The 25,767-nt window shown below is 41.7% G+C and overlaps 1 protein-coding gene across 6 annotated transcripts in view; it reads left to right on the forward strand.

Annotated features, from left to right (window-relative positions):
* CERK (ceramide kinase) overlaps positions 1–25,767 on the forward strand; it is a 222,528-nt gene that overhangs the window by 41,930 nt on the left and 154,831 nt on the right. For 2 of the 6 annotated variants that reach the window (XM_085654069.1, XM_085654064.1), the window contains exons 2-3: positions 10,787–10,858; positions 16,448–16,494. The exons of 2 other annotated variants lie outside the window; for them this stretch is intronic. In XM_085654069.1, the coding sequence (XP_085510195.1) occupies positions 10,787–10,858; positions 16,448–16,494 (119 nt within the window). The remainder of the gene's footprint in view (positions 1–10,786; positions 10,859–16,447; positions 16,495–25,767) is intronic. 2 more of the 6 variants (XM_085654065.1, XM_085654066.1) reach the window with 1 other exon arrangement.

A 25,767-nucleotide genomic window follows, 5' to 3' on the forward strand; every position in this document is an offset into this window, starting at 1 on the left:
CTTCACATGCCAGGCCCACAATCTGTAATGTGATTTGCACTTTAGTGTTTTCAGTAATTGTAATCTGAGCCCTTCTTTTATAGGCAATTTACATAGGACATTGATGGTCTCGTTCGTTTTAGTTTAGGCATTGCACTGTCTCTTCTTCCTTTTGTGTCAGGTGAGCAGGGTGATGGTATTTATTACTTGAATTCTTCCTCTTTCTATATCATCGTCACTTTATTCTGACAACTCCTCTCTCTTTCTATGATGTTACACTTCTATCCTAATGAAGTCTCTGTTGAATTAAATTTAGGGGTCGAAACGTCGACTGTTCTGTCTTAACTGCATTTGTATTGTGACTGAATTTTGAGAAAAACATTCAATTTACTTTTCCTTAGAGTTCTATTTTGAAACAGGTGTCTTGTTGGTTAAGATGTGTTTTTGCTTTTGGGCACTGTTTATATTTTTTGCACATCTGTCACTCATTTTCACTTTCACTGCACCATCACCTATAGCACCTTTTCACAGATTGAAATTGTCACATTATTCATGCAATGTATGGGATTACTAAACTGAATAATTTCTAAATCATTTGTTGAGGTAGCAGGGTCTTTGAATAGAATATCCCAGCGAATGTGTCAAAATTTGTCAAAGTGATTGCCATGTGGACGTTTATTATATGTGTGGCCTTTATAACCCTAGTTCCTTTGGAATACAGGGTGCCCTACTTTTTCTGTGAGCTGTACTTGTAAAGAGCGAGAGTGCACCCAGGTAATACTTTACATTTGATGTATCCTGAGCACATGGCTTTTATTTATCCTACTACGACTTTCTCAACAAGTAAAGCTTTAAAACCAGAAGAGCGAAATGCTGATAGGTAAAGTAAACAATTTGGTAGAACCCCGACCTTTTTGTTTATGTGCTTATCTGGGCTAAGCTGTATTTGTTTTAAAACAGGACGAAAACTCTAATCAACTGAACGCTTTAAAACAATTTTCACATGCGGACAAATCGACTGTGTAACTAGTTTAAGGAAGAAAAAATGTATTTTTGGAGGTGCTCTGGTTGTAGCACTAGTGCCAGCCCAGATAACAGCCATGTAGGTCTATAGTTTTAACCTTTTGCGTAGTGGGGTGAATAAATCGAAAAGTCATGGCTCAATGTGCTGGCACAGTGCGTGAGCTGGGATATGCCCTAGGTCTATATTGTAACTTAGAAAGGCTGGTGTTATGGGTACTACCTACCGAGAGAGGGTTGTGACTAGTTCTGGTTGTGAATTTATTTTACTGGTAGAAACTGAACAATTAGGAGCCCTTCAGAAATGCAGCATCTTGGTATTGTCTGCTTGCCCACTTAAAAAACTAGACTTCATGCTATGTATTATGATTGCATGGCAATATGGAAAATACAGTGGATATCTAGACACAATTTTTGTAGTTTTGATTTTTTCCTTTTTAGGTCTCGCCTGACCCAGCGCATGCGCTGGTCGGACGAGACTTTTTGAGAGTGCTCCAAAAAGTGCTACCAGGCCAGCCTAGACTTACAGTGCATGTTCGCGGCCGCTCGCTTAGGTCTCGCCTGACCCAGCGCATGCACTGGTCTGGCGAGACTTTTTGAGAGGGCTCCAAAAAGTGCTACCAGGCCAGCCTAGACCTACAGTGCATGTGCGCGGCCGCGCGCGCTGCGCTTGACGCGAGTACTTTCACTTTCGCGGCCGCTTGGCATAGCCAATAGGTCTCGCTTTTGGGACCTTATAAGTATTTATGTATGCAACAGTTGCATGGCTAAACACCTATAAGGTCCCAAAAGCAAGACCTATTGGCTATGCCAATGCTTGTTTACATTTATTTTTAACTCAACTATATAAGTGTAGCCACACTCATATTCTTGAAAGGTTTCACTGATGACAAAAGGGGTCGTTCTCTCACTCTCAGTGATAGTACCGAAAAAAACAGAAAGAAAATAAGCAGAACATGCTTCTTTGGTGTATATGTGTGCATTTGTGTGGAAATCTGTGCGTCTTACTTGGTGTGTGATCGCATGCAATGGCCTTTTCAGTAACACACGTGTAAAAGTGGTCCAACAGGGATATGTATCACAAGTATCCGCTTTAAATGAAGTTTGGTTTGTGGTAAACTTAAAGGGTGGCACTTTTTCATTTTTAATATCTTGTGTTCTTCTCTGTCCCCAATTTGGAGTTCGTTTTTGACCCTGATGTTTTCTTTTGATGTAAATGTGTTCGGAGAGGGTTCAGAATGTTTGTTAGAATAACTGGTGCCAATTGTGGCAGAAAGCCTCGCAAGCTGATGAGAAGCTGCATTGTCCTCCATATTGAAATCTGTGCTTATTGGATGCATGACTGATTGGTCAGTTTTGTGACGTGGGTTTTTGTGCAAAGGCAGAATTAGTTAAAGGAAGCCTAGAACATCAAAGCAGGCGGAATATGTTTTGATTGCAGCCCCCATCAAACCAAGTAGGGGAGGGGATGTGGTCCGTTGGCCAGACTGCCGACTTTGGTGCAGGAAACCAGCGTTCGAGCCTCGGGGTCACGTCCACATCCTGTGATTCTGGGGCTGAATGTGTAATGTAAATACGGTGCTCGTGTAAAGCGCTCCTATACCTTCGGGTCGAGTTCGCGCTATATAAATATGCGACAAAAAAAAATTACGTTTTTAAAATTCTCTCTGCGCTATACAAGTCTAGTTAACATTAACATTACCATTAAAATTAAATTGTCACTGTCGGTGCCGCGTTTTGTTTTCATAAAGCTGTTTTGAATGATCTCAAGGCAAGTTCCAATCATGGCAAGAAAACTGAGTGTAACTTGCAGACATAGAACAGACCAACAAAACTGAGTGTAACTTGCACACAGAGAAAACACCATTATTTATATGGGCCGAGATGTCCTCTATGCCATTCAGGACTTTGTCTCCGTGGCTCTTGGGTATTTCAGGGAACTGAGCCATGCGACTTGAACTTGGCAAATTGCACTGCACGCCTGAGTGGTATAATGCAGGCCACCCACAGATACTGCCTTAATTGTACTTGTAAGTGCCTGCATTGCATGGCTCACAAAATGACCACCTCTTAAGTTATGCAGGGCAAGCTAATAATTGCTAAGCAAGGAAGTGTGTAATAGCGGTGTGTGAGTGTTTAGCTAACCTAGTTATGAACTCCTAAGGAGCAGAAGGCAGATTCACTGGAACCTTTGCCACTGTCAGCAGCCTTCACGAGATGCCGGCAGAGGGTCTATTCGGATCGCTTCCTCTGCCATTCAGTGCAGCTAGCCCTCACTGCTGCCTGAAACCTACTGCGGCCAGTTTAGGGATCTGACAAGACATGGTTAGGGGGTGTAGCCTAATACTTCCAGTGGAGACAAGAACACTACGCTATCGGAGGGTTAATTGGAATACATAGAGTAGCAAATTCTAAATTATAAGAAATTAATGTGATGCCCGCCTGGTATGTCCAATCTCGCAAATGGATAAAAAAAAGCCTTTTGACTGTACACAAAAGACAAAGAAGCAAAGGCGAAACAAAGGAATTAGCAAGAAACACTGACTTAAAAACATGGAATGATAGCATGAACACGAGCAATTGTGCAAGTTCTGACAGAGTGTTCTGGGCTCTTTATTGAAAATAAAGCAGAGTGATAATTAACTTTGATTGCACTGCTAACATAAAAGGCCTTTTTTATACCAAATCTCTCCCAGAAAAGTAATTCCTCAAACCTTATATGGAGAATTTACCTTATTCTAATGCCGATTGTGTGTTAACTGATCCAAACAAAAGGTAGGGCAGCATGATGTCCCAGAGATGTGGATCTTCATAGGGGTGATGGAATACTGAAGGATGTATATATGCAATCTGGAAAATCTGATTATACCTGTCAGAGACCCTTTGCACTTAAAATACGAATTGGGCCTGGCCCTTCTGTCTGCAGCCACCGAGAGGTATTTCTGGTGGCAAAAGACACAGTTTTGTTCAAAACCACCATGAGCAAGTCAAATCTGAATGTAACACAGAGGCAGTAACGGAGGCCAGCTGGTGTGGACTGGGGTCTCTAGCATTACAGCAAGATGAACCAGGGTTCCAGCTACCCATAGTATATGCCTGTTGTGCAGTGGTAGATGAATAGAGGTATCCCCAAATAGAACAAAATGTGAGCATGTTCCTTTGGGGTGTTTGTGGTCTTCCTGTTATATGTGCACGCACGCCTGTTCAGAGTGGTAGGCAATACAAACCTCTTTTATCTGTCTGATCTTCACCCGTACATCTAATAGTGGATTCTTGAATTTCAGTGCAAGCAGTTTGGGGCCGAGTTGTACCATGGGGTCCCGGGGACCAGCCACAATTGTGAAATGCCTTGTTGCCAACTGAAACAAAAAGCTTACGAAACTACTAATTGAGGAAGCATCATAATAATAATTTAACAGGCCTGAGCGTACTGCATAGAGTATTCTATAGTATCTTTAAATTCACTAACCTAGGGGATTTTACTTCCCTTTAGACAGCAATAATAATAAATATTCAGAACAACTTACAAGTGAATTTCAGTGGTCACTGCCTTAGTGTTATTGAGACTGGACTAATTGTAATGCTGTATATTGGAGCATTCATCAGAGCTCTCTGAAAAAGTTTAAAAGCCTACAGAATTCAGTAGCCCGCGTGCTAATGAAAATTCCTAATTTTAAGTCAGTGGCAGAGGCACTGCATGGAATTAACTGGCTTCCTGTAATCAAAAGAATCAGGTTTGAGGCCCTATGCATAGCACCTAAAACTTTGGATGGAGATGGCTCAACCTTCCTGAAAAAAACTTTTGCTGTACTGCCCAGAAGAATGTTGCGTTAGAAGAACTCTAGAACAGTGGTGTTATGTTTCATAGGGTACCCCACTATATGTTCGAGTAGTCTCCTAACCTTTCACCTACATTTGCCGTACCATTACACTACATAACAGGTTTTTGGTATAGACCTTTTACCTAGTTGAGTGCTGCATAAATGTCATGTGGTTTATCTCGAAAACGAGCCACATTAATTATGCATAAGGATTCTCAGAAGTACAGCAGGACTACCATCTTCTGTATAATAACTATGTCTAAGGGTCATCCCTTATGTCTTCCTTGACCGACATGACACCGCTAGGTAGAATCCCCGAGGGTTCCTCTTGGGTATATATACACCATATCTTTGCCGGGGCAGGCAGAGGAGAAAGACTTCCATGATGACACACTGACGCGAGATGCTGAGGTTTCTGCACGCAGACACTCCAACACGCAGTGGTCTGACATCCCTCGCGGGGTGTCTATCTTGAGACCAAGACGGGGTCCCACAGTCTCTCACTTCAGGTAATGGGGTTGGCTTCAGCATAGGGGGATTCTTGGCTTTACACCTACGTACATGCTAGGCACACTTAGGTACATCTAGTTATGCTTACATCGTAGGAGTGCGCAATATTACTGTCATATATTTATATGCTTGCATATATTCATTGTTTTAGCACTATGGTAGAAATCTACCACCCATTTACTCTATTGGTGCTTAATATCATCTATATCTGTTTCTGTCTCATGGTTGTTTCAGCACACCTATTTTACACTAAAATGACGCTGGTTCAATAAATGCTTATTGAAAATTTCCCCACCGTTTTATTCTGTGTATCTCTCTGAGTCAAAGTGAGCACGTGTGACTGACGAAAAGTATTGCACTGTTTCCACGATCCCTGAGGGGTCAAGGTTGTCATGTTCGATAGTTGCCAAGAACCATTCTGTCCTTGGTAAGAGGGGTTTACAGTGGCACTGTGAGTTAGCTAGGTACACAGGCGAACATACCCTGTGGGGGTGTCTGGAATCAGTCTGGACAGCAATCCCACAATCTATGTTGTCTAAACGCGCAGTTCCTATATAGGTTTATAAGAACTACACGACAGTGGCTGTTGGTAAAATTAGAACTAAGAAATGCGGAGGCAGGAGCTTCATCTTTTCCATAGCTCAACAGTGGAATAATCTTCCAGGACATCTTAGACATCAGTCTCATCTTCTCATTCTGAGGAAGTAGCTTGAAAATGGTTTTTCACTTGCCCATCGTAATCCGTAGTGAGCCCTGAGAACTGTTTCTCTTCAGGATGAGCAGTCAGTTAGAGGTTTGAGGATAATTTATCTTCTAACCTAGGCCTACCCTTCAATTCTGTGCTGTGGATATTAGCGCCAAGTCGCCTCTGGCATTTGGGCACTCTACAAATCCCTTAATATCAATATCAATAAAAGCTGTGAAACCGCTAGGGATAATATAGGTAACCCAGTGAGATGCGTGGCCACAGGAGGCCATCAGAGTTAACAAGGGTGATGGGTAGAAGAACTTAATGGCAGAAGCGGCTGGTGTAAGGAAGATATTGTGGGGCAGGGCAGAAGGAGGTGCGGGGGGAGCGCGGGGTGGTGGCAGCGCTGAGAGGGTTGATATATTAATTTTTTTTTAAACGTACCTGTCTGTCTTCTGCTCGCCGTGCTGCTCTCCGGGCTTCTCCTATGGGCACAGACTGAAGCTCCCACTTCCCCTAGGGTCAATCCCGAAGCTGCTCTCACCATTAGAGCAGTGTCGGGATTGGACGGAGCCCAATGAAATGAAATTAAATGAAAATGGGTACTTGTAAACTGCACAGCTACTCCAAAGAGTGTCCCGGCGCTGACAATGGACCACCGAAAGACAGTAACAGAGCTCGCAAAACGAGCCACGGCCAAGCAAAGAATTACTGCTGGAAAAGAAAGATTTTAAGCTGTCTTCTAAAAGTCAACAGGTCCTGCACCTGCCTAAGATAAGGAGGCAGTCTAGTCCGTTCCATGAGCAGGCGACCAGCACTTGAAACGAACGACCGCCTATACGAGAGCGGGCAAACTTGGGAATGTGCATTAGTGACTGGCCAGAGGACCTCAGGGCCCGTTGTGAAACGTAGCGTTGGACCCTTCTCCTAAGATACACTGCCCCTGTGCCATGAAAGGCACGAAAAACTTGAACCGGCGCTTTAAATTGGATCCTCTTACGTACCGAAAGCCAATGTAAGGCCCTCAGGTGGATTGTCACTTGTGCTCTGGACCCTACCATAAAGATGGCTCTAGCCGCTGCATTTTGAGCCACCTGCAGACGATTCAATAAATACTCAGGAAGGCCCAGGTACAAGACATTAACATAGTCCAACCTGGATGTAATCAGGGCTTGGACTACTGTCTTCCGGTACTCAACCGATAGCAAAGGAAGATTTTTTTTTTAAATGTTCAACATGCTGAAGCATGAGCCCACCACGGTCTGGATTTGGGCTTTCATTGTTAGGGTAGTGTCTGGCTTGACCCCCTAAGTTCTTTACTATGGTGACAGGAGCAATAGGAGGGGACATATCCCAGGCCACCATTGGTGCCATGATTCACAAGGCGGGTAACCAAAAAAGATAATCTCTGATTTTTCTGGTTTGCCCTTTAGTTGATTAAGCCGCAACCAAGAGAAAACCTCCGTAAGACAGGTATTAATCTCCTCGCCTCTAAAACCAGAGCCTTTGTCGCACGTAAACAATAATTGGGACTCAGCTAGAAGTGCAAGAGGAGCCATATAAATGTTAAGCAGTAACAGGCTCTGGATAGACGCCTGTGGGACCCCCACCTTCATAGGCGATATGGAAGCCGCGAAGGGGGAGACCAAATTTCCTGGCAACAGTCGTTCAAAAAAGAGGTGAACCACTTAAGTACCGTGCCCCCGATGCCGCAGCAAGAGCCGGTCGTGGGGCACGGTATCGAAAGCAGCGCACAGATCTAATAATATCAGGACCGCACTACCCCCTCTATCTAGTTGCTCTTTTATGGTTTCAGAGACTTCCAATAAGGCAGTTTTAGTGCTCAGATGGGATCTGAAACCAGATTGACTATCTTGGAGTATATGATTGGCCTCCACGTATTCCATCAGTTGGAAATTAACATACTTTTTTAGACCTTTAGAAAAGAAGGGCAATAATGAAATAGGCCTGTAATTGGAAACTACTGTCGGATCTGCAGAGGGTTTCTTCAGTAGGGGAATAATTTTGGCCATTTTTCAGCGACTAGGGACCAGCCCCTCTTGTAGTGACAAATTCAAAACAAAGTTGACAACTGGATTTAGGGTCTCTGCGATGGCGGACAGTATTTTAGCTGGGCAGGGGTCCAATGGGGAACCCGACTTCAAGGAGTTGATAATTTCAAGAGATTTCTCTAAAGAAATAGGAGGGAATTGAGTGAAGGAGGAGCTAGTACCAGGGCTAGCCAGACTAAGAGGCCCCACACTATCAGCCTTAACAGGAGGTAAAGTCGTAAAAGACTTATGAATGGTACAGATCTTATTATGAAAGTAGTCTGCAATGTGATTTACCCAAGCAGAAGAGAGGGTAAACGAAGTTCCCACCGCACTCAGGGCAGAGAAATCTTTGACAATTTTAAAGATTTCCTTACTCTTATTGCTTGCTACCTCAATTTTAGAGGAAAAAAAGAGTTTATTTTCCTCACAAATTCTGTTATAATGGGTTTTCAGGGCCTGTTTGCATCTAACTTTGTCCTTGGGATCGAACTTGATCCTCCACACTCTCTCCAGCCATTTGCAGGCGCTTCTGCTCTTCCTAAGAGTCTCAAGAGCAATGGTTTTGCTGTGTCTGCTGATCAAAACAGCTGGGTTGGAGAGATGTCAGTGCGCATAAGGGTTCGGCAGGCCTGAGACAGCCGGCCAAATCGTCATGCACACTGACAGCAGGGCCCACCACTCCTCCTCCCCTGCTGCAGTGCTTTGGCCCCACCCCCAAGACTCAGCGGCAGGACGAAAAATAATATGATCTGCTTTAGGATCATTTTATTTTTTGTTTGCCTCTGCGGTTATTGAGGTGACGCTCCTCTGCCATAGTGGAGGAGCCGCCCGCTTAATGAAAGAGCAAATGAAATTAAGAACAGTAAAATTCTCCAACAATATCTGTCGGTACCAAGAGAAGAAATATAAGTCTGACAACTGACCCCCTTACTCAAGAGTGAGGTACCAGTTAAAGCTAGTTCATCCCATGGAGTATTTAAGACCACAGTGAAGTAGAGAAAGATGAATGCAGATATGCAACAATGCATAACAGAAAACGAACAGAGAGTACTAGCAAACATCTAACCATGTTCTCACTACTTTGGAAGTATTATCCATGCCTCACGCATCCCCATGTTTTCTATAACCGACAGACCATCTTAAAGATGCGTAATCCCATTGTAATGAATACTCTGGTCATCTTCACAGCCTGACTCATTGTGAATCTGGCAAAATCACTTGCTAAGTTTTAGATGCCATTTGAAATCAAAACCTTAATGATTTCTGCCCCATTGTGGAGGTGGTTTGTTAGACTAATTCCAGGAACAGCTTGTTCCCAAGCAGTTAAGGACCTAGCGGTGAACTACCTATCCCAAAACTAGTCTCCATCGCTAGTTGATTTCCCACCTGACTTCAGAATCTCACTTCCCCGCCAGGAAAATAATGATGATCCCATAAAGTCACCTCCAGACAACTGAGGATCCCTTTGAAACCTACTGTAGCACTTGCTTCCAGCACCATCTGATCTATGTTTAAAGGTTCTTTGATTTCTTTCCTTTCTCTTGTCATCAAGGATGTAATTTATCCTACTAGTTATAGTCAAATATGATGTTCCTTTACATGCTAAGTGATTGAGCTGTTTTCTTTCACCGTGCTCGAACAGAAAGGGATGCTGAAACAGTAGTAAGCAGTACGGCTCACTAGAAACTAGGTTTGATGCTTCTTCTAACCCCCTACCTGCTCTCTTTTCCTTGTGCTAATGCAAGAATAAACAAAAACTTGCGAAGACACTATGTATGTCATTGGAAAACGTACGTGTTGCTTAATCTTGTTTTGCAAGCATGTGCCAAAAATAAAAAAGAAGAAAAAAGAAAACATACTTCCTCCTAAATGCTTGCAATTTTAATTGCATAGTGATGGAATTTCCCATTCTTTAGAGGAGACTTAAAACTGCCGTAGCAGATGTGCTATCTGCTATCTTGCAGTCATTGGTATGGTTTTTAAAGTGTTTTCTTAGGGGTGAGGGGACTCATTAGGAAAGGGCCATTTAAGCGTAGATATGTGTCCCTTTTATTCAAATTATTGCATTATTGGGCTGGTGCTGTGCTTGTAAATGCATCACTGAAGTACAAAACGTAGGATTGTTAAAAATGTGCATAATGTACTTTTAATTTAACAAATTTGAATGTCACTTAACACTACGCATTTTGCGCTAAAATATATTACCCCAATAATACACAAAACACGACCCATAGTAGCTCGTGTTCCTCTAATTCGCATATTGTTCCTGTGCTATAATTTTGCTGTGATCGCGGTGTAATTGTGTTACTTGGCGTAATGTAATAATTTCAGGAATTTAGCATAAGCAACGTATCGCGAAATTCTTGAAATCATACAAATTATGTTGGAGTCATTTTAATTTTGCCCAGGCCTACAAAAGACCATGGTCTTCTAACAGTCACAGTTTTAATGTCACTAATATTAGATATTGTTGTCTTTCCATTCGTTGCCTACCAATGTTCGGTGCCCCTTCATCTTTGGATTGTGTCCATAAGTCCTGCACGAGATGATTTCCCAAAAACATTACTTCTGGTTATGCAAGGAAATGTTCATTTGTTTGGTAAAAATTATACACCTATTAACACTGGAAGGGCATTATTTTGCCTTTGTGTAACATGCAATAAAAGCTATTGTAAAACATGTATGAATTGTTCAGTGTTCCTGTTTTCCTCCAGGAATGTGCTTGGCCGGGGTGCTCCATCGAGCAAGGCGCGTAGCATGCTGTGACAATGAGCATTCTCTATCAGGTATGAAGTGTCCGGCTGTGGTGCCGGCCCACGGGAGAAATATGCGAGGGTTTGGGTTTCTAGGTGTTGGTGAAAGGCTTTCCTTTTTTATGGCTTTTTTGACATTCATAAGAACTGCGACTGGTGGTTTACCTAAAATAGCGCCAAATTGCAGTTTTGTTAATCCAAAATTAAATTTGCTAATACAAAGTAAAAAAGAAACGGTAGAATCAGCTATTGCTTGATGGTAGCATGAAATACATGCAGTAGAACTGTTTTCCAGTTTATTGTCAATAAAGCCATAAATAATTTTTTTTGCTCCGGTGTGGCATTTCCTCTATATCTGACAAGCTATTTTAGATGCATGGGATTAACAAACATTCTTGGGTGAAAATTGATACTTTTTCAGAATGCAAACTCCTTTGTGAAGGGAGCTATATCTTTGAAGTTGTCTTTTTATTTGAATATTGGGCAGAATACATTGTAACATATTTAGCCTTCATCAGTTGAAACAGTTCAACTGCCATTCCTCTAGCTCAACTGCACTTTTCCCAAAGAGAACTTTGTTCTGTTGAGGGAATTACCGAGCAGGCCCACCCCTTTTCCCAGATAGACTTACTAAGGTAAGTTTTTTCTGCAGCTTCCTAACACTTGATTGGTCTTTGAAATAAAAAATAAGACAGCAAAACTATCACATCCAGTCTTCCATTTTTTCTTTAAGAACAATTGAACCCCCCCCCCCCATTTCATAGCTGTATTAAAATCTCCTTACCTACTCCCTTTCGAAATGTTGCTTTTTTTGTGGTGCTGTTTTTTTTAATCTTGTTGGCTTTTATTGTTCATGAGTGTCGGCTTCAGAGACGGTTGAGGCACCGTCTCACACACAGTCCTAGCTGCAAGTGTCAATACTGTGCCGGGATACATGTAGCGCGAGGCGTATGCCATGGGTGTACTATATATATGGGACTAAGCCAATGAAATAATCATCACCCTGTATACAATGACCTCCTGCTCTTCGGGCGCTGATGCCTAAGGTGGTAATTTGATTGCAACGTCTAGGCTTTGTACCATATTTAAAGAAAAGCAAAACCTATTGCGCCACTTTCTGCGTTATATTGGTAAAAATAACTGGTAATCTGTCCTTTCATGTATCAATTAACAGTGTTTTTTAGATTGGTAAATTTCTGTTACTTGATTTATGAGCCCAGGCACCTTTCATAGAGCGCAACTATTTTGTCTCAAGGTCTTCCGTCTTTTGTCATCCATTTGCCCAGTCACATTCCGCTCATATCCACTAAGTGTGATCTAGTTGCATTATCTGTTTTTTTTTATTCTCCTTGTCCGAGAAGTGCACATCTTCATACTTTAGGGTTTCCAGTCAAACCGGACATCAAAGTGTGAAACACCTTTGATCCATTTTTTGTTTGCCTTCTGCTCTCAGCTGGAAGTAATCAATCATCCATCCCATCCTCTAATAATTGTGTTTGAGGTAGTTGGGAAGCTTGGGACCTTTTAGTTGCTTACGTGCTAAATGCACTAACCTGCAACACCACTTACGTGTGTAGTGATCATACCTGACACACTGTCTGACTGTACCTCTTTACAACTGTTAATAATTTCTAGACATGGTGTTAGATAATGCTGTGGGGTCACACCAGGCAGACTCAAGCTTCATGTAGGTTGTTTGATTTTGTTGTGCTTTATTAATGAAAATGCTTTCTTTCATTCGAGACACTTTCATGATGCAGTGAGGTTGCATACTTAGCAACCGAAAGAGAGGCTCGAGTTACCTGGAATGTACTTTGCTTATGATGCACTTGAAGGTATAAGGCACCTGCCATGTGGCAGCTTTCTAACATCTTTACTACTAACCTCTTGAAGGCATTCCTCTGTAGACTGGAAATGCTGGTTTTGGTGAAAGTGGCTAGGGGACTCTTGTTGGTAGCAGACAAACAGTGCTGCTCACAGACACAGAAAGGGAAAGGAGGAAATATTAATATTTTGAGCGAATAAGAATATCACATTAGAAAGAAGCAATGTTTTTTAAAATTGCTCTAACCCACTAGTAGTGGCATGCTTCATCATAGGGCTGTTACAACATCCCTGCGCAGACCAACGCCTGAGATGGAGAAAAAGGGTTATGGGGGAGAGAATACATACATAAATACAGGAATCTACATTGCAGATCAAAAAATTATAAAGGTGAGATTAAAACTACCTCTGGGATGGCCTAAATGTTCTTTGTTTTTGGACTCCGAGGATAGGGTTAAAACATACAGATGTTGATGAAATGGGTGTAATTAGTGCCCCTTCATCCCTCCTTCCTGTTCCTACGTCGGAATGTTTTGGCTGTTATGAACCGCCCTCAAGGGGTCGGTCGGCCTTCCTCAGGCTTGAGATCCCACTTTCTTATCTATCTCTACCTACTAATTATGGTTAAACGGGGATAGGGATATATTTCTCCACAATCTAATGACCTTACTTGTAACTTTATAGGTACACACACTACTGGCATTCCAAGATTCTCTAAGCGTTACTCTGAAACTGGAGTGCAAGCGGGAGCGTCTCCCTTTGGACAAACTTTAATCAAGGGAAGGATGCTGCTTAGTAGCATATCTTGCTGCCTTGTGTAGGGCTGTTTTTCAACCTACTGAGTTTGGACCTGTGTTTCTTCGAAGACACAGCCAATCGCATTGTCTGCACTCTTGGTGAATTAACAAGATCTCGCTACATGTTTTAATAAAAAAAATCTCTGCACAATGGTTTCTTTATCTCCAGCAGTGTGGAACCAGGCCATGCCATGACCCATGCAGCCCCCAGTAGTCTAGTACCCTCTCTTAGTTTTAATTCCTCACTCTGTCATTAAGTGGACTATGAATGGAAAAACCTCAATGCCTGGACCACATGAGCTCTAATACAACATATAAATGACACTAGTTCTTTGCAGAGTATGTTGAACGGGAAGGTATTCCTTGGAGTAATAGTAAACAATGTAAATCTTTTAAGTCTGACAAAGTGCTGTGAATCACTGAGTACATGAGTTGTAAAGCAGCCCTTCTTTTAGCAGTGATACATCTGCTTGAACACCATACCCTATCCTCCTCCTCCCCATACACATCTTTCCTAATCTTCCAGAACTCTGTAAGACTTTGTGGGAAGACCTTCTTTGTAATCTACTTTTGGAGGTTCAGAAATCTTGAGAAGCATACATTTGAATGCAAATTTCTTATCTGACGTTTTTTTCTGTTAGTATTTCTGTATTGTCAGCCGTTTTACTATTCTATATGACCTCTCTACCGGGAAACATACATGATGGAAGCTGACGAAAGGCTCACATGCTTTGATTGTGGCGTTTTTGCTGGTCTTCTTAGGTGTGGCTACCCTAGAGACCCCCCATGAACAAAACCTTGCAGTCAACATGTATTATACTGGTAATTCGCAGTTTTATGTTTTGTCACATATGGTAACCATGTTAATCAGATAACTGATGAGTAAGTTGCACATTCTTGTGTAGCAATATTGCTGATCTAACTGGGCAATGTTTCCTCCATGTATCACACAGTGACACAGTAGTGCTAACGGTCAACACGAGATACTCTTGTGGTACTACTGTACACATTTATCTCTCTGAACTACCAGGTGCCCCTATTGTGAGTGCATATAATGCTGCATATGTTTAAGGGAAAGCCTTTATTGCTGGGAGTAATTGAAGAAACCAAAATGGAAAAAAATTATAATAATAACTTGCCAGTCTACTAAAATCTCAGTTGAGTGTTGAATGGTATAATTTGCAATCCCTACTGATTACAAAACTGGAATAGACTCCATTTACTGGCAGTGAGCACATTGAAAACTGCAGGAATGTGTTTTACATCAAAATTAGCATTAATCTTATGTGAAAATGTACACACTAGGTAAATATGTTTGTGGACCTAGATGTCCAGTTTCCATGCAATTGGCAGACAATAACTGAGCAAATGCTTTTGCCTTGTGTGGGTTAATAATCAGTTTCTGGTTGCTCTCAATATGGAAAGAGGAGGGGGATTTGTGGAAGTACAGTGGCACCCTGCACTTAAGATGTGCATCAAGTGGGTACTTTTGTGATCGTTCAGTGATGCAGAGACAGACAACAAGAGATAGAAGGAATGTTTGGGTTGATCCCAGAAATGGCGAATGCTTGGGCTGCATTCCCCACCTTGTTTTTTGTCCCTTTACTGCTGTAAACAGAGACCTGCCATATACATATCAATCTTGGTCCTTTTGCTATACAAACACATCAGCCCAAGACCCGAGAACAGGCCCCCTCTAGAGTGGGGAACGCATGTAACCCCAGACCGGTTTCAGCCTACTTAGGTCTCACCAGTGAGCTATAGTGTGAGTCCTGTGGCACAGTGAGCAAGGGACCCATGTCTGGGCATACACGTTGCACTTAATACATCTACTTATTTTCATAAGGCAGGTCTTTGTCTAGACTGGCATAGTAGGCGAAAAGCAATCTGTTTTAATGCTTCCCGGAATTACCGACTTTTAGACTATTTTCACACATTCTGCACAGCATCTTTTGTATGTTTGATCTTTCCGTGAGCCTTTATCGGAGGTAGACATCACCCACTCCCAAATAATTAATCTCAAACTATTTTGTAGATGCCTGGGTGATCATTTCACCATTTTTCACCCACTTGGTGCTCTCAATTTTGGCGCAATTTTTAATTGGGCATAAAAAATTATTCTCACCCCCTTGTGAAACCATTTGCTTGCTTTGTCATACTCTATTGTGATTCCCAGAATGAAATATGCACTATGTCAGTTTACTATTTTAAACTAACTACACCTAAAGAGGAGCATCTTACTCTAGTTGAGTGTTTTTTCCTGTGGCAACAGTTCTCTGGAATTCATAACTTGGAGGCCAGAGCTTAGAAAAAAGCCAAACAACGGGTTCTAGCATGTGCTGATCTATTGATTAAAACACCCGGACTAGTTAGTGTTCTGGATGAGTGGGGCAAGTTGTCAACCTTTTCATTGAGCCTGCTGATTGTAAATGTGATTCTAATTGCACTTTTTCTTCTTGTTAGTAAATAGTCTTGATAAAGCTCTTGGTCTTGTACTTTGACAATATTCTGCCCACGTTTATTTATACACTCTGCATGGGTGTACAATCTCCTACTTCAAACCCATACCCACATTTTAGTTTTAACTGTGGATTTAATGCAACTCATGCAAAGGATTAAGATGGACTGATGACTGGTGAATTAATAGTAGCCACTTAGGTACAGAGAGAGTGGACTTGGGTAGTAATATATTTGTGGCGGCATTAGTGCATCAGATGAAGGTGCAGACAGAGCTTAGATCCAGGAATAAACACAGATTGTAAATACAACTGATTTGAATCCTTCAGAGTGCCAGGGGGTATCACTGTGTCAACCGTTTGCATGGACTTGATTTAGAGACTGTTTGTAGACTTCCTCGTTGTCAATCACTGGGAGTGGGTCAGTTACTTCCATTACTAAAGGTGTTGGGATATGTCTCCACTCCAGACATTGAGCAGCATGTTTCAGAAATGCAAGTTATTGTGCTTTAATCATAATAAATTGTTTTAATTTCTCTTTCTAGAACAACCTGTTGGTGAATACAAAAACATTTCGTATTTCTCATTACCCGGGAAGTATCTAATGAAAATTTGTGGATTTATTTGCCTTTCCTAAACTGACTAGATATTTCTGTACTGTAATCATGGATCATCGTGTTTTTGAGAAAATTTCATTCACAATTTGTGATGCATTTTTCAAGAAAAAACAATTTTATATTGTTTGGTATCATGTTGTTCTTTACTTGATTGGTCAGTTGTGAATAGATGTGAACTGAAGTTAACACTGATTATGTGCATACATCTTTAATTCCGAATGTTTGCCTTTCTAATGACTATAAGCAAGCAGACCTGCTCTCCTACTGTGGAAGAAGTTCCAAGGGAACAAGATGTGTTCCCGTTTGCATCCTCCCTATGTGTACATCAAAAGACAACTAGCTAATGACCAGTCTGAAAAGTAACTAACTCTTTGGCAAATTCCCTTTTATTGTAAGCACTTTTTGATCCATATTTCATCTCCCAAAATGTATAGGACCAAAGGATTCACAAAAAATTGACAGGCGTGGCCTCACAACCACCCCACAGTTACATCCTGCATTATTGGCCGTACCTCATTAAGCAGAGAAAAGTTTAGTGGTGTATGAGCTCCCTGTTATTACGAGGAGTTCTTTGAGGCGGTGGGCGTCTGTAGACCCAGGAGCTAGTGAATCTAAACATTCCTATGCCCTAAACCAAGGACTTCCCTTTATTATGGGAGGACCTAAGGGATGATTAACAATGCAATCGTTCTCGCATTTGTGAAAGTTAGAGCTATTGGTGTTGTAAATGATATTGTTTTGTTTTTGTCATAACGCTTTAAACCCAGGGTCTAAGTCATTTACAAGAGTTAGCCAGGACTACAAATTATTCAGGCATATGCCTCACCTTTTGTTTGTGGCTTTAATGCACGTTTAGGCTTATGCGACATACGAATAAAAAATAAAAGCCGCACACCATACATAGAGGCCTTTAGCCAGGAGTCCAGTTGAAAGGAAAAGGATAGTCCTCTGAAGTTGAGGCATCACTTCCCTGATGGCATCGGAGCAGTGATGTATACAAAGCTAGAGTCCAATCCAGGTGACTGAAGTCAGTGTTATACACCAAACACTCTTTATTTGCATGGGCGACTCGCTAGAGCCACGTTTAAAGCGCCCGCCCTGGAACCTAGAATAAATCCGGCGCCACACTGAGCATCTCCAAAAAGTAAAAAAAATTACAAATAACAGTGCGTGAAGTGTGTGCAGAATGCGCAGTGGCCACTGAGCATTCCCAAAATGTTTTTTATAATGTTTTAAAAGTGTCCCTCCCAAAAGCACTACACAGTGTTCCTCACTAAAGCACTGCATAGTGTCCCTCACTAAAGCATTGCACACTGTTGCACGGTGTCCCTCTGTGAAGTAGCCTGCAGTGTCCCTCACTAAAGCTGTTCTCACTGTCCCTACGTCCCTCATTAAAGCACTGCATGGCGTCCCTAACTAAATCACTGCACGGACTGTCTCCAACTAAAGCACTGCATGGGGTGGCTCTCACTAAAGAGCAAGCACTTCACAGTGCCCCCTCTCTAAAGCACTGCACAGTGCCCCTCACTGAAGCACTGCACAGGGTCCCTCACTAAAGGGGACTGCACCATGTCCTCAATAACGTGACATATTGAAAGCTGCAGTACAGTCCAGGTGGCTGAGGTGAGTTTTATGCACCAAAGACTGTTCAATTGTATGGGCGACTCACTTAGCCACGTTCAAAGCACCTGCACTGGAACCTAGAATAAATCTGGCGCCGTGCTGAGCATCCCCAAAAATGTTTTAATAAAAGTAACATCACGCAAATCATGTAAAAGTTTAAATAAAGAACATAATAATAATAATAATAATAATAAAAGTCATTTGTTGAGCGCGCAGCTACCCCAAATGGGATGTCCCGGCGCTATAATGGACAGTGATCAAGGCAGAGGGCAGCGCTAGACTAGTCGTTCCGATTAAAAAGCCAGGTCTTCAAGGCCCTTCTGAATTCCTGTTCGGACTGCATCATGCGTAGGTGAGGGGGATGGTTATTCCAACATTTGGTGGTACCCACTTCAAATTTTCTGCCTCCCATTCTTGCTTTCACAAACCGTGGTGTGGAGAGGAAGCGTTTGTGATTGGACCTTAGAGGTCTGTGTTGTTGATAGGGGCGGAGTCTCCTTCTCAGATAGATAGGCCCTCTCCCTTTGTCTCCTCGAAAGGCAAATGTCAATGCCTTAAATTCAATCAGCTTGGCTATCGGTAGCCAGTACAGTTGTCTGAGGTACGGAGAGATGCGGACCAGTCACGCATTTGCAGAATGTGCGATGGCTGCTGATTATCCCGAAAATGTTAAAATGAAAATAGAAAAGTACCATTGTGCGAAGAGTATGCAGGACGTGTGGCGACCATGAAGTGGAACCCGTGGTAAATGATTTGGCCGGGAACGTTTCAGCCTACGTGAAGTAAAGATAAGACGTACGAGCAGTGGCAGACCAACAAAAAGAAAAAAGTGCTCTCCAAGTATCATACATTAACATGTAGAGTTAGACCATATGTAACAGGGACAGTCCTCATGGGAGGTTACAAAAGTAGAAAAGGAGGAACTACTAAGAATATTAACCAATTAAAAGCAGGCATTTAGGAAGGACAGTAGAAGGAGCCAATTAAAAAAAGGGTCGATGCTTAAAGCCTATATTGTAGATTAGATACAGCATGACTCAAAGAGGAGTGCACGTGCTGCCTAGGTGAGACCTTAAAATGTTGCGATGCATGGGACTACCTGTTATCCCTGCACCTAAATAGATTAACAGGTTTCAGTCTGCAACAGGTTCTAGGCTTTTTCAAGAACCATATCCTTATTTTCCCAACTCCTATACAGCAATCATGTTCATTCGTCAACAGTCCTATTATACCTATTAGTACAGTCCTGTTGTGCAACTTTTGCTAGAGTTGCAGATTTTTTAGGTCCTATAAGGTGTGTAAAACATGCAACATACCTAATCATAAATAATGAAACACACAACTGGAGATATAAAAGGAACGAAAATTATATAGAACAAAAATATAGACAAAATATAGAAAGTAATCTGTTTCTGTTCATGATTTTAAAACTGTTTGTAGAAATCATGTCACACATGTGAAAAGTGCGCACTGCAAACCACTGTAGTTCCCTGAGAGTGAGAAAAACCATGCATTTGTTCATTCACACATCATCATTGAGTCTTACCCTAACTCAGGCAAGTGAGTAGTTTGTTAGGAAAACCCTTGTAGTCACACTCTATGTATCAAATAATGTACATGAAAACACACAATAAGTGAACCGAATGATGGTTCAAAGAGAAAAGGAAATGCCTTCAACCACTGCGCGTCCCTCACACTTTCTTTCTTAAAGGTGTTTTTCCTCTGAAATATATAAGTTTATTCAATGAACCCTCTGAATGTTAGTAGTACTGTCAGGATTGAACACTTAAAAGCATTTCACCCGGTCTTTTCCGATCGTGTTCGCATTATGCGACCCTAAGCGTTGATCTCACGGGTGGACAGTCCTAAAAAATTATGCCATTTGTAAGGATTATGTGGGGGAGGAATCCAGAAATACACTCAAAGCACTTTGCCCCCCATTAACCATAGATACAACATTAGGTAATTAAACACAAACATGAGCACAAATCACGTGTGCTAATAAACCTCTTTCAAAATATCAATGTTATTTATTTATATGCTATTCCATGTAGCAGTCACTAAGAATTCATTTTCTAAAAAGACAGAAAAACAAATTAAACTCAAATACATCCAAATGACGTGATTACATATCACATGTTATACACATAAACCTTCAATTGTCAATTACATACATAACAACACTTATATAAATATGTGCTTATATATCACGTTATATATGTACACACTCAATTGTCCAGTACATACTGTATGAAAAAGGAGTACTATGTAGGGAATCTGGTTAAGCTTCACCATGTAATACTCTTACAATACTTCAAAGATGGTCCTTGAATTCATAATAATAAATCCTTAGCTCAGTCCTGGTAGCGTGGCAAAGAGCAGTGAGGCTTTACTAGGGGAACATGTGTTAAGCATTTCAGAGTACCATCATGGACGGTCAGCAATTGACAAGACTCAAAAGAAACCCGACACCACTTTATAAATATACAGCAGACTTTTATATAAATTTAGACACCAAACCTAAGACAATTGGATAAGTATAACCAAAGTTATGGAGTTTGGAAGGAAACATAAATCAGTGCAAATCAGTATTGCAAAACTTTAGCATTGCGGTCAATGGTAAAAACTACTAGTGACAATCGGTCACTTGCTGGTCGAGTTGCGTGGAACTCACAGGGTAAGGTGTTGCAGGTCCCATGACCTGGCTCCAACAGTCAGTTGGATTTTACCTGGCACGTAGGTCCCGGGTGCAGAGTTGCTCTGGCTGTCCCTGCTGCTGAAATGGGAGCCGCGGGGAAGCTGGTTTTACTGCTCGCACTGTGCTGGTGAGAAAACTGATCTAAAACAACAACTGTGCCACTTAGGGGGTTGGTTGAAGGTGCTGCAGAGTTGCCTCATGATGCAGCGTCGAGTGAAGGTAGCGGTTGCCAGACTTGCCACTAACAAGCCTTGGTAGCGGTAAGGTCAGCGATTAGGCACTTCGACGTCCGGGTGAAAATGGTAACCACCTAAACTTGCTGGAGGTCAAGACTATGTTTCCCACAATGCACTGGGCCATCTACTTTTGGGCGATCCCTCTAACGACCCGATGGCCACCGATTCTTTGGTTCCGGGACGTTGCTTTTGCCTTCAGACTGCAGGGTACAAGTACCACTAGTCCAAGGGAACCTGGAGTTGCATTTGGCTCTCAAAGGGGTCCCTCAGTCTGGGGGAACCAATCTTTGATCCAGGACGAGTTGCAGTTGTGCAGTATCAGGATGGTTGCCACAAGTGCAGAGTATCATACCTTTGTTTTGTGCAAGCCCTGTAGTCACAGACTCGTCTCTTCTTTGTTTTTTTTGGAATTTGAATCAGACCTGAGGTTCTGGTGCCAGGGATGCCCCTTTAATCCTAGATTTAGGGGCATTAGAGCTGAGGATGTAAGTAGCTAGAGGGCTACTAGCCCCAGTGACTGATTTATCCATGAGTTGACCACATTTGTGGCTGTGTGTCACCTTTTCTACCCAGAACCCTCTGTTCTACCACTTTTTAAAATGGCAGAAACCTTCCTTGGCTGTACAGACCAGGTGGCCCATCCTAGGGATGTGGCTAGCCTCCCGGGAGTGCACACCTTCTGACTACATAATTTCCCCACCTGCCTGGGTGAAAATGTGTCTGGGGGCAGGGGAACAGCTGTGTCCTCCTCTGGAAGGTAGCCTGGATGCATGTCAGAGGCTGAGAAAGCTTTGACTCTCCGCCTTAATGTGCCACTTCACTAGCCATCTTGTCAGGAAGGGAGGTGTCGCCTCCTTCACATCTAGGCCATTGTTTCTGATACCTGTGAGAGTTCACACCTCCTGGAGGGGGTCAGGTTCTTGTCTTGGCAGCAGTAGCTGACAGGAAAGGCTGAGGCAAATTGGTGGGCAACCTTTAATTTCGCCACCTGGGTGCATGCCACATCAACCCTGACATGAGAATCATGTCCGTGTTGAGGAGGCAAGATGTTTGATACCAAACATGGACCTATTTCCATGGGACCATAATGTAGCTGGCAACCGCGGGGATCACATGCCAGCCCATGTTAGCCTATGGCCCCTGACCACTTATAGTAGCGGTTAATGGAAAGGGGCTACTATAGGGACATATAAACTTGCACTTACATGTCCACACCTCTAATACAATGCAGCCTGCCTCCTGGGCTCAGGAAGCCTACCTTAGGGTGGCTGACATATATTACAAATATTGCTTTGACCTTGCCACTCATGGTGAGGGCAAAGTTGAGTTTGAGCAGCTTGCACTGCTTATGCTGTATGCAATGGCAGGACTGCTGTCACCTGTTTACATGGGTCACTCAGGTGGCTCAATCAGTGCTTCGGGCTCTGATGACCCCTTTAACTCCCATGCTCTGGATACCATTGGTACCACTTACCAGGGACTTATAAGGGGGTTGAAGTCCTTGCCAATTGGGGTTATCAATTCACATTCATCATGTCTAGGGAGAGAGCATTTTTACTGGGGCCTGGTAAGCAGGACCTGGTGCTCTTTCAGCGTCAAAAACCAGAAGCTAGTAGTCCAAATGAGGCTAAAAAGTGTGTATGTGGCGGGGGGGTGGGGTTGTGGCTGAAACATTTGTGCTTACATAACCATGTGTTTTACACATTAACCCTCAATTGTCAAGTAAATACATAAAAACAACACCTATCTGTATTTCAGAAGTATAAATTTCACGTATTGAAAAAATTTGTCCAAGTTAGTAAACACAATGTGTGGAGTGTATCATAATTTTTTCTTCTTGTGTGTACAGCCTGTAAATGGCTTCTGCCTCAAAATGATAACATCGGCCAGCACGGTAGCTTCGCGAATGCCATCACACTGGATGAGTGCCATGACGACCATGGGCGTCTCCATGAGCATGTGTTCACGCACAAATAACTACATGTAATACCGAGCAGCCGCACACTGCGAGTGTCTACCAAATTTACTGCTGGATATAGAGCCTAACGTATAAACCATTACTAACAAGAGATACAACTCCATTCGTTTTAGGTTTCAAAGCAATACCATACCGGTTCTAGGAGAGCACACTAAAACAATCTTAGCAGGTGCTGATGTTTAATGGTCTGTTTAATTAAATACATTTACCAACCTCAGGCCCCACACCCTCTCCTGTTTTCCTCTTTTATTAGATTATTTGGGAGCACTAAAAATCCTACTCGATGTAAGTGGGTATGTTACAAAATAAAGATAAAAAAATGTGAGCAATCAAAAAAGCCTTTGTATTATATTATACTTACACCAAATAATTGATTTTTTGATTTAGTGTCCAGATTGATACGCGCCCTGATTATGACCTAATTAAAAGTATTGCCCCGTCCATATTGAGGACGAAATGCTATTGTGGCATTTAATGCGAGTAGTAGGGAGGAACTTCTTCCTTTTGGGAAATTTTAATAACGTTTTTGCTCAAGAACTAATAAGGAATGGAATCTATATCCTTAAGGTGGAAACAATATTGCTAATCTATCTCCCTCTCCCTACAGATGGGATATCGAGTGTTTATGCATACATGTAGAAAAAACTGTGATACACTCCACATCTTGTGTTTACTATCGTGAACAATTTTTTTTTAATACGTGTAATTTGTACATGTAGAATTTATATAGTCGTTGTTCTTGTTTATTTACTTTACAATTGAGGTTTCAGTGTATAACGTGATATGGAAGCATACATTTATATAGGTGTTGTTATGTATGTACTTGACAATTGAGGGTTTACGTGTATAACATGATATGTAATAACGTCATTTGGGTGCATATCAGTTTTATTTGTTTTTCTGTCTTTAATTAAAAGGGATTCTTAGTGAGAGGTACACAGAATAACATATAATTAAATGACATTTATGTTTGGAAAAAGATTTATTGGCACACATGATTTGTGTTCATGTTTTGATGAATTCACTAATGCAATATCTATGGCTAACGGGGGGTAATTTGCTTTGATTGTATCTCACGGGTGGGCAGGGCTAATCAGTAAAGTTGTGTCCATCGTGATCGAAAATCCCTGTGAGTGAGATTCATAATAAAAAATAATTATAGTTGATTGAGAAGAAGTATCAAAAGAGTATTTTTTTGCATTAATGTTGCATATGTTGTAAGAGCCCAATAAAGTACAAGTCTGCTGTGGGAGCAATGTAAGTTTTGCATTACTAGATTTAAAATTAATATTTGTAATGGAGGCGAGGGGTTTCATGCCAAGTAATATTAGCAGTACCAATGTCATTTACAAGATTACTTGCCTGTGCAGTCTTGGGTATGTGAGGATAACCTCACACAAAATTTGCATTAGAATCCATAGAAGAGCCACTGTGAAACACTTATAAGCGTTCAACCCCAACAGCACTATTAACATTCTGAAGGTTTGTTGAAAATGCTTCGTTATTTCAGAAGGAAAACACCTTTGACAAAGTAAGAGCAGGGGACTCATGTGGATTGGAGGTATTTCCTTTTCTCTTTAAACTATTGTCCAGTTTACTTATCATGGCGTTTTATGTGCATTATTTGATCCATATTGTGTGTCTACATGAGTTTTCCCCACAAACTAATTTATGTGGCCCTCACTACCTTGAGTTAGGGTAAGACTCTGTGATGATGTGTGAAGGAACAAATGCATGGTTGTTCTCACTCTCGCGGAACTGCAGTAGTTTGCAGTGTGCACATTTCACATTTCTGACATCATCTCTACAAATAGTTACTAAGAGCATGAAAAGAAATGGATTACTTTCCATGTTCCTTGTCTTTATCATTGCTCTTGATAATTTTCGTTCCTTTTATGTCTTGATCATGATTGTTTTCATTCCTTTTATGTCTTCAGTTAAGTGTTTCATTATTCCTGATTTGATATGCTGTACGTTTTACACACCTTACAAGACCTAAAAACTCTGCAACTTCAGCAAACATTGTCCAACAGTACTGTACTAAAAGGTATAGTGTGCCTGCTGATGAATGAATGAATGAGCATTATTTGAGTATAGGAGTTAGGAAAATAAGGATCTGGGTCCAGAGAGTAGCCTAGGACCTGTTGCAGTGCCATTATGTAGGCTGAAACATGTCAACCTATTTAGATGCAGAGATAATAGGTAGTCTCATGCGTTGCCACATTTTTAATCATCCATTAGGTCCATCCTTATTAAAGGGAAGTCCTTGGGGTAGAGCATAGGGATTTCTAGATTCACCAGATCCTAGTTCCACATACACCCACTGCATGAAAGTGCTCCTTGTAATAACGGGGATTCCATGAATGAGATACGGCCAATGATTAGTATGACACCCGGGGGATGCCTGAGGCCATGCCTTTCAATCGTTTGTGAAACCCTTGGTCCTTCCCATATAGGGAGACTCAATATGTATCAAAATGTGCTACTAAATAAAAGGGCCATTTCCTAAGAGTGAATTCCTTTTGATACTGTTCATGTTTTCTTGGATAATCTTATAAATGTGCCCCCAGTTTCCGAAAAATCATCAACTATCTGTCACCAAATGTTGTCAGGTAGCCCCATGTTCCTGTACAAGATGTTTTACAGTCTCTGGTGGAAACACAGCTCTATTTTGTGACTCTCTACAAATAATTTGTGTTATTTTGCAAGCCAA

Source organism: Triturus cristatus, chromosome 4_1 (assembly GCF_964204655.1).
Source record: "Triturus cristatus chromosome 4_1, aTriCri1.1, whole genome shotgun sequence".
Lineage (NCBI taxonomy): Eukaryota > Metazoa > Chordata > Amphibia > Caudata > Salamandridae > Triturus > Triturus cristatus.